We start from the raw sequence: 9,161 nt of genomic DNA, 5'->3' as shown, positions 1-9,161 counted from the left end.
CATATTTAACAATTATTATTATTTTTTCTTCAAACATATGAAGCTATTGGTCACACTTGAAATAATTTTATATTTTTTCTAGTTTCAGTTTTTTTTTAAAAATTCTACTTAAGTTTATAATAACTAATATTATGTTTTATTTGTAGCATTTTTTTTAATTTTTTTCAAACATTAAAGTTTCTATCCCTTCATAATTTTTTCATTTGAATACATAAATACAATACTTTAACTCATTTAAATACTATTTAATTAACATACATTAACGATTAAGTTATTCAAATATATTAATTTAACTAACTAAATATAATTCAAAAATTACATACAATAAAGTTTCATCGTGTTAACAAAGAATAATAATAAAAATAATAACAATTAAAATAAATTTTAAATTAAAATAAGTTACTAAAATATCTCATAATTATAAACTTAGTATAAACGAAGAGCCTTGTATATGTAACTTCTATATCAATTACGTATAATAAAAATGCGTAAGTGACCAAACGAAAACATGTAAAAAAATTTCTTTAAGTGACTGTTGTAAAAAAGGAGCAATTAATTTTGATGAAACATGTGTCCACATCAAAATGAGTGATAACTATTCACTAGGAATAACAAGTCTAGTCACATGTTAATTTTTAACATAAATTTTACATTTATGTCATTTTGAATATTGTTATAATAAAGGCCCTCAAATGAATGAGTAATAAAAGTAATAATAATGATCACGAATATGATGAGGAAAAAAAAAAAAGGAGAAAAAATTTAGGTCACGCGAAAGAGAGCGTGAATTTCTTGCAATGAGTCGTTGAGGTGGTTCGCAGTTGACGGAATGGAGTTTGTTGGTGAAATCGAGCGAGGAAGAAGAAATAGAGAGAAATTGTATAAGAAAAAATTAAAAAAAAATTAAAAGGAGGGGTTAAAAGTTAAAAACAGAACAGGTTTAAAAGGTAATCTCGATAACTAGTAGAGTTAAGGCCCAAATGGCCCAAAATATGATCACACCGCCACACATGCCCAGTTGCGGGGATTGTTGGGTTGCAAGTTATTAACCAATGCTATCGACCAAATAAAAAAATAAAAAATAACAGATATTCCTTCTTCTTCTTCTTCTTCTTCATTTGTCTTGAGATTCTTATCCCTCACACTGAAACTCACTGTTGTTATACCAATTTCTCGATTTCGCAAAAGCCTTCAACGATGGCCGCTGAAACGATGCCCTACCAGAACGGCGTCGTTGCTAACTCCAGCTCCTCCGACGCCGCCGCTAAGAAGTCGCGGGAGAGCGAGCGACGTCGTCGCCGTAGGAAGCAGAAAAAGAACAACAAAGCATCTGAGGAACCGATTCCCAACGCTGCCGAAGATAGTGACGATGCGAAGGAAAGCGCTGATTCAAAGCAGGTTCTCGTCCTTCTAACTTAATTATTTTGATGCTTTCTTAGACTTCGGTGCGTTGGTTATTTTTCTTATGCTGTTGGAGATTTGTAACCGATAATGGCTTTATGCCCAGAAAGGATAGATGATGCTAAGGAAATTTATTCTGAATGTCTTTATTTGCCTCTTGTTCCAACAGTTTTGCAGTGAAATTAGGGTTTTAGAACTTGAACAAAGCTCGTCGTTTACCGTGTTACAGCTTTTGGTTGTGGACGAGCTAGTGAGAGAAGTTATAGGGCTTTGCTTGGTGAAAGGGAATTGGAGGGAAGAGAAAGGATTTGATCTGGGTGCATGGAATGGATCCTTTCCCTTTCTCTTCTCTCAATTTCCCTCGTACCAAAGACTGCACTAGTTATTCTTCCTTAGAAAAATGCGCTTTGTATCGATTGAAGTTCTTAAACTAGACTTATTATGTAATTATTCCTTTGAGTGTAGTTGTTAAGTGTTTTGAAAGGTATATAGGTGATTAGATCATGTCTTGTAGCAGATCATTGTTTCCTTTGATAATAGGGTGGGATTTTCTTCTGTAATTTCAAATATATTGTCATCATCGCACAAATTTGATGACATTATTTTTCTTGAGTTGCAGGTTGTTGAACAAGTTGAAATTGAGTATGTACCAGAGAAGGCAGAGCTAGATGAAGGCATGGATGAAGAATTTAGAAAAATCTTTGAGAAATTCAGTTTCAGTGATGTCACTGGTTCAGATGTAATGTGTACATCTAAATTTTTGTTTCTCATTGCATCTTCTTTGGCTATTTTCTGACAAAAGGTTTGCTATTATTACTAGGACACTGATAAGAAGGATGAGGCAACAGAAAATGCAGCTACTAATAAAAAGGCTGACTCTGATTCTGAGGAGGAAGAAAATGATGATGAACAAAAAGAAAAGGGCATCTCAAACAAAAAGAAAAAGGTGTAGCAATTCATGACATGTTTATTATATTTTTTTGCTGTTTATTCAATTTTTACATTGTTTTTCTTTTAATAACCATTCTAAACAAGTTAACTTTTCTTTTCAGCTTCAACGGAGGATGAAAATTGCTGAACTGAAGCAAATTTGCTCGAGGCCTGATGTTGTTGAGGTAGGAATGTTTTGTGTAGCATACTCAGTTTTAAATTGCTGGGAATCTCATTCCCACTATTAGTGTGGTCTCATGGCTGTTATGCATATGTTATGTAACAGTTTCTTTTTCATTTTTAAGGTGTGGGATGCTACTGCAGCAGACCCGAAGTTGCTGGTATTTTTGAAATCTTATCGGAATACTGTACCTGTTCCTAGGCATTGGTGTCAGAAGAGAAAATTTTTACAGGTTAGTCTGCAATCTAAATTGATAACTAAGGGTTATAGATGTAAGCATGTCTGATGGTTGTGGCCTGCATGAGGGATGTAGTGATAGGGTGAGGAAGATAACGTCGATAAGGTTTCTCTTATATGTATGTATGTGATGCTTGCAGGGGAGCGGCTGTGGCAATCACCAAACCTGGACTTGTAGGTGTTTGGCAATGGGCAACCTTGAGTCATTTCTCTTTTATTGTCTTTGTTAGATTGAATGGGAATACATAACTCATATTTTGTTGTATAATGGGGATCTATAATCATGTGGCATCTTTGCATAATGTTAATGGGCATTTATTTATGACAAAGTTGCTAATAGTTCTGCTTTGAATTTTCAGATGCCTTTCCATTGTGCTTAATGATCGGGCTGAATTCCTCTTATCTTCAATTTTTTATGATTGATGTTATTTAGCCCAAGTACATAGTGTTTGTCCACATAAATTACTTATATCTCATCAGAAGTTGTGTTATTGTTTTTGGTAGGGTAAACGAGGTATTGAGAAACAACCCTTTCAGCTTCCTGATTTCATTGCTGCCACTGGAATTGAGAAGATCAGACAGGTAATGTGACTTTTGCATATATTTTTCAAAAAATCAATTGTTGCCTATGTTATGACTCTTTTTTGAAGAGGTCTCCTTTAGCAATAAAGTATCAATGATTCACTTACGAGTTTTATATACTATTTATGTTCTGGAAAATGCATTTTTCTGTACAATAGATGATACTACCATGGTAGTCAAAATCGTGTGCTGGAAAATAAAATCGTGCGATTTTACGATCTCCAACTCCCTCTCCGTGCTAGCTTGGTGCCAAGATCATGATTTAGCAAGATCGGGCGGGATCGTCGTGCCAAAAAAATGGTAAGCTTGGACGATCCCCCGTGTTTTCAAACCCAATGACCCGCAACCCAGTTTGCTTGAAACCCTAAAATTGATTTCGTTCTGTGATCCCTAAACCTTTCCTCTAATTTGCGACTTCGTTCTTCTGCTTTGTGATCCGCTATAGCTTTCACACTGGTGACTGTATATGCTCCGCCGACCTTGTCTGTGCCAGTTTCGTGCTGTGATCCTTAAACCTTTCCTTCGATATGCGACTTCGTTCCTCTGCTCTGAATCCCTATAGCTTTCACACCGGTGACTGTATATACCTTGGCAACCTTGTCTGTGCCGGGGACCTTGTCATAGCGGAGCGTTTTGCTGTGGCAACCATCGCATCTGTATTTGCAGCCTTATCGTAGCCTAATTCGCAGCGCAACAGTGCCACTAGAGCAAAAGTTGTTGACTTTCCCTTTCTATCCCCAGAATGAGGAAGATTTTAGGGTTTTTTAAGGGTAAAAAAGGCATCTTATATTTTAAAATAATTTGACTTTCCTTTGTTGCCCTTAAAATGATTCTGGTATAAGTTCTTTTAAGGGTAAAAGAGTCTTTCCATCAGAATACATTAAATAATCTATCTTTTCCTTCTCCTCTTCTGTCTCTGTTTTCAATGGACATGTCCCTGTTTCTGTTTTGAGTTAAGGATGGTTCCTTTCCTTACATTTGTCTTTGTTTAGCTTATTTCATTTTTATATTTATACTATTTTATATGTATTCATACAATTTTGTAGAATCTTACGATCCGTGTTACGATCTTATGAGTTACGATCTTTCACCCCTTCTCCAATTCCACGTAAAATCTCGATTTTGATTACCATGGATACTACTGTTAGAGTTTTTTTCTTGTTAGATTATGAACTTTTGATTGGTTGTAATGAGAAGCTTGCAATTGCAATCCTCTAAAGTATTGGTAGTCAGTCATAAAATCAAGATATTATTGACTCATTTGTAGTATTGATCTATAATATTGGGGATGTTGATGGAATAGCATTTTATCTGTACTACATATACTTTTTCCTTTCACATCAGCTGTTAATATTTCTGTTTCCATAACTGAACGTATTTATGTATAATGGAAGTTTTCTATACTTTATATATTTACGGTTTATACACGCCTTTTAGTTAATTTACTGACATATATGCTGCAATTGCTGTTTTTTAATTGTCTTATGTTGTCTCATGCAGGCTTATATTGAGAAAGAGGATAGTAAAAAGCTGAAACAAAAGCAAAGGGAGCGCATGCAACCAAAAATGGGAAAAATGGATATAGACTATCAGGTTTCATTTTTGCTTGCCATTGTGTTTTGCATTGCTTGCTTGGTTTTCTGTTTACAGTTACTCTATACTTTTGTCTTTTCTAATAGTTCTTTTTTCTTGATTGCTAGGTTCTTCATGATGCCTTCTTTAAATATCAGACAAAGCCAAAACTAACTTCTCTTGGAGACCTGTATCATGAAGGAAAGGAGTTTGAGGTATTGTGGGGAGATTTAAAATAGTTTGATCAAATGATTTGAGTTCAATGAAATAGTGTGTAATTATATTTAGGACAGGGATTTCGAATTGCATGTACCATCTCTGCTCTCTGTTAGATATTAATAATGGAAATTTTATGATTGATGTAAGCTAAATAAAGTTATTACGTGGCATGAATTGTTTTACGTATGTTGTAAATGGATTTTTCTCCTTTTATTTGCAATGTTTTGTTTATCAGGTTGTTTTGATTTTTTATTGGTTTGAATTTGAACTTTCATCAAGTTGCTTGTTTTATAGTTGGGAAGGATTGATTTTGATAGAATTAATTTTGAACCATTGAACATAATTGGGATGTTTGTCCTAATTGTTTGATCCCAGTCATAAATTTTACATTGAAATGTGTGCATGTTGTGGGGAATGGATTCTTTGTTTATTAAAAAACTGGCCCCTATAGGCATTCAATTTGAAGTTCTAGTCCAAGAGCTTAAGTATTTCTATTTGGATGGTGGAGCTAATCCTTTTAATGAGTGGTCTTCATTGATCTGGTTCACTGTCAGGGTTGCTGGCACCTTTACCAGTTTTAATTTGGTTATTAGATTTTATTTATGTATATTGTATATCTTTTGATTGAGAAGGATCTCATTTTTGTATTCTGTCATTGGTTGGTGTGCAGGTGAAGTTGAGGGAGATGAAACCTGGTATGTTATCACATGAACTGAAAGAAGCTCTGGGTATGCCTGAGGGTGCTCCTCCTCCTTGGCTTATTAATATGCAGGTAATAATAGTACAGTGTCTTCTGGTGCATTTTTCATATTATTCTTTTCCTGACCTTTGACCACATTAAATGTGTTTTTTTCAGAGATATGGTCCTCCACCATCATACCCTCATCTGAAGATCCCTGGACTGAATGCTCCTATTCCCCCTGGAGCTAGCTTTGGATATCATCCTGGCGGATGGGGCAAGCCTCCTGTTGATGAAGTATATTTTTTTCATATTCACTTTTTGTTTTATCATTCATCTATTGAATATTTATGGGTTACTGAGTTGTCTTTTTTATCTCACTGATCTGTTTACTTGTCTTCATGTGAACAGTATGGACGTCCACTGTATGGAGATGTTTTTGGTGTTCAACTACAAGAACAGCCTAATTATGAGGTTTGGCTTAATGCCAGAGTTCAATTGCCTTAACATGTTAACATGTCTTAAAGCTTATGGAATTCCTTCTTGTTTCTGTGCATGTGTGTAGTTCTGTTATTTTCACCTTTGTGTTTTATATGGCAAACACTTTAGTGATGAAAATGAGAGAAATGGAAATAAATTAAGATTGTATCAAGTCATCTTGCATGTCCAACCAAAACTCCAAATACATTGCTTATGACCTTTCCTTTTCCCATGATCCCACTATTACTAAATCTTAAGCTGTTTGGTGAAATCACATTAATGGTTTTTCACCTTACATGCTTCATCACGCAAGAGCCCTTGGGGCTTAAAGCGTGGGTAAGGCACAGCCCATCCTACCTTGTGCTGAAATTTAACTTTATTTTTTTAGAATGAGGATTGAACTCTAGATCAAATGGTCATAGAGGCTAAGATAGACATAACAGTCCAAAAAGTTTGAGCTGTTGAATATTAATGGTTTTATATCTAACACCTTCCTTGTGATTGAAAAAAGACATTCAACTAAAAAATGATCACAACATTGAATGCAAAATTTTTTTGGTTAAGAAATAAAAATAATAAAATTTACCTGGGATCCCTGTATCATATCAACTAAAAAATGATTATTAATTTCATTGTGTTATTTCTTTTGTGTATTTTACTTAATGTTCTCATAATGCAGGAAGAGCCAGTTGATAAGACCAAACATTGGGGTGACTTGGAGGAGGAAGAAGAAGAGGAAGAGGAAGAGGAGGAGGAAGAAGAAGAAATGGAGGAGGAGGAACTTGAAGCTGGTATTCAGTCTGTTGATAGTCTGTCAAGGTATTGCTATTTTTCCATTTTATTTTCTTGTTTAGATGTTATGAAGGTAGTATGGGTGTTCTAAAGTGCCCCAGCTTGATTTAGAGTAGTTACAATTTTTTGTTTGTTATTAGCCTTGCTATTCATGATAAGTAACTAATGAAATCATTTACAAATGATGTAAAATGATTAGATGTGTTTGGATTAACTTATTATGTTAACAAAGGTTCATAATCAAAATCTTATGAAGAGAACTTAAAAAATGTTCTTTTCCTAAACATTTAATCAAAACTAAACATGCACTAGCTGTTAACATTTAACAAAAAGAAAAGGAAAAAAGTCCAATGATGGTTAAGAATTTGTAAAATGACTTCATAGAATTTCATTTGAACATTTAGCATTTCTGTTTTGCATTTGTTATTATTATAGTAAATGATGGTTAAATATGTTTTAAGGAAGAATTGCCACTTGTAGTAAAGAGTGGTTTTCTGCTTCTCAAAAATAAGCTAACCTCAGGCATTGTTAACAGATCCTTGAGTGTAAATTTCTTGTTATTCCATTCTCTCCCTTTATTACATTTATTTGGGTGATAAGTGTTTGGATTGGTTGGAGAAAACAGTTGGTGAGGAGGGTTGAAATTGGGTGTATGTTAGTTTGCTGTCATTATTATTTCATCACTTAACTCTTTTCCTTTGTGTTTTTCACCCCAGCACTCCCACTGGAGTGGAGACACCTGATGTTATTGACCTTCGGAAGCAACAAAGAAAGGAGCCTGAGAGGCCTCTTTATCAAGTGAGTCTTTCCTATTGTTGTTTTCCATCAGCTTTGACTTCTGAATTGACTTGTTATTCAATTATCATTTTATTATTTTTTGTGAAGGTACTTGAAGAGAAAGAAGAAAAAATTGCTCCTGGAACTTTACTTGGAACCACACACACGTATGCAATACTTGCACCACCCTTTTTATGGATAGTATTGGTGTAGCACATATATATTTTTTAACCCCCATAATGGTTTGTTTGTTGACAAGTTTAAATGTTCCTTTTTCTTTCCACAGTTATGTGGTTGGCACTGGCACCCAGGACAAGTCAGGTGCTAAAAGGGTAAGAGTTTTCTCCTTTTATGTGGGGGAGGGGGATGTTTTATTTTATGATGAGTGCTATACATTTTTTTTTTTTGCATGGTAGCATGTCAATGCTCTTTGGTTTTGGCACTTTCAGGTTGATTTGCTTAGAGGTCAGAAGTCAGATAAAGTGGATGTCACTTTACAGCCAGAAGAGTTGGAAGCCATGGAAAATGTTTTGCCTGCGAAGTATGGATTCTTATCTTTTCTAATTTTTGAGTTGGTTACCGGTTACCTGTGCTAGATTTTTTAGGCAGTAATTTCTTACCTCTACTGGAACAATACAGGTATGAAGAAGCAAGGGAGGAAGAAAAGTTGCGTAGTCAGCGTGAAGATTTCAGTGACATGGTTGCAGAGGTATGTTACATTCACCCTTCAAACCATACATACATGCATATTAGCTTTCCATCAGTTTTATATTTAATGTTGTTGTTATCTGGTATAGAACGAGAAGAAGAGGAAAAGAAAGATGCAAGAAAAGGAGGGGAAGTCGAAGAAGAAAGACTTCAAGTTTTAGGGTGCCGCATGTTCGTTTCTTTTGCTGGAAAATTCGGGTACTAACCTTTTCTGCTGGGGCAATTCTGTTTGCATGAGTTGAAAATTTGTTGTAGCAGCGGTTTAACGCTTCTGTATTACTTGCCTGAAAGTAAGCCGTCAATGTTTTGGATAGGAATATACGACTATATAATATAACGCAGACCATTTGCAGAACACGTGGTTGGTGCTTTAGGTGAAAATTCAATATAAATCCTACTAGTTCTTTACAAGAGATTGTTGAGTGTTGGTATTCGTGCCTGCGCTACCTTGCAGATGAAGCCCAACGTGAGTGTTTGTTAACCAGTAATTTAATGAAGTTATTCTCACTACTGTCTTTGAACATTTGTAGTTATTCATTTTCTTGGAGTGACACTTGTGATAATATCTAATGATTTTTATTCTGTTAAATAAAATATTTCTGT

At 34.8% G+C, this 9,161-nt stretch overlaps 1 protein-coding gene across 3 annotated transcripts; it reads left to right on the top strand.

Annotated features, from left to right (window-relative positions):
- The first annotated feature begins 1,040 nt into the window (after window positions 1–1,040).
- Window positions 1,041–9,161, top strand: LOC113853224 (splicing factor 3B subunit 2-like). 3 transcript variants are annotated; one of them, XM_027483724.1, is made up of 18 exons: window positions 1,041–1,404; window positions 2,015–2,140; window positions 2,222–2,347; window positions 2,454–2,516; window positions 2,637–2,792; window positions 3,254–3,331; window positions 4,832–4,924; window positions 5,032–5,118; window positions 5,793–5,894; window positions 5,979–6,098; window positions 6,213–6,275; window positions 6,961–7,100; window positions 7,790–7,871; window positions 7,959–8,017; window positions 8,137–8,182; window positions 8,300–8,391; window positions 8,490–8,559; window positions 8,648–9,161. In XM_027483724.1, exons 1-18 carry the CDS (start codon window positions 1,198–1,200, stop codon window positions 8,717–8,719), a joined length of 1,782 nt encoding a protein of 593 aa, XP_027339525.1. In that variant the 5' UTR covers window positions 1,041–1,197; the 3' UTR covers window positions 8,720–9,161. The 3 variants fall into 3 exon arrangements, with proteins under 3 accessions (XP_027339525.1, XP_027339527.1, XP_027339526.1); XM_027483726.1 differs by having other exon boundaries at window positions 1,043–1,404; window positions 2,637–2,744; XM_027483725.1 differs by having other exon boundaries at window positions 1,080–1,398; window positions 2,021–2,140; window positions 2,637–2,744.

The sequence above is a fragment of the Abrus precatorius genome, unplaced genomic scaffold (assembly GCF_003935025.1).
Source record: "Abrus precatorius isolate BTA unplaced genomic scaffold, Abrus_2018 Scaffold10, whole genome shotgun sequence".
NCBI lineage: Eukaryota > Viridiplantae > Streptophyta > Magnoliopsida > Fabales > Fabaceae > Abrus > Abrus precatorius.
The sequence above is the reverse complement of the archived record's forward strand: the minus strand, read 5'-3'. Positions and strand labels throughout refer to the sequence as shown.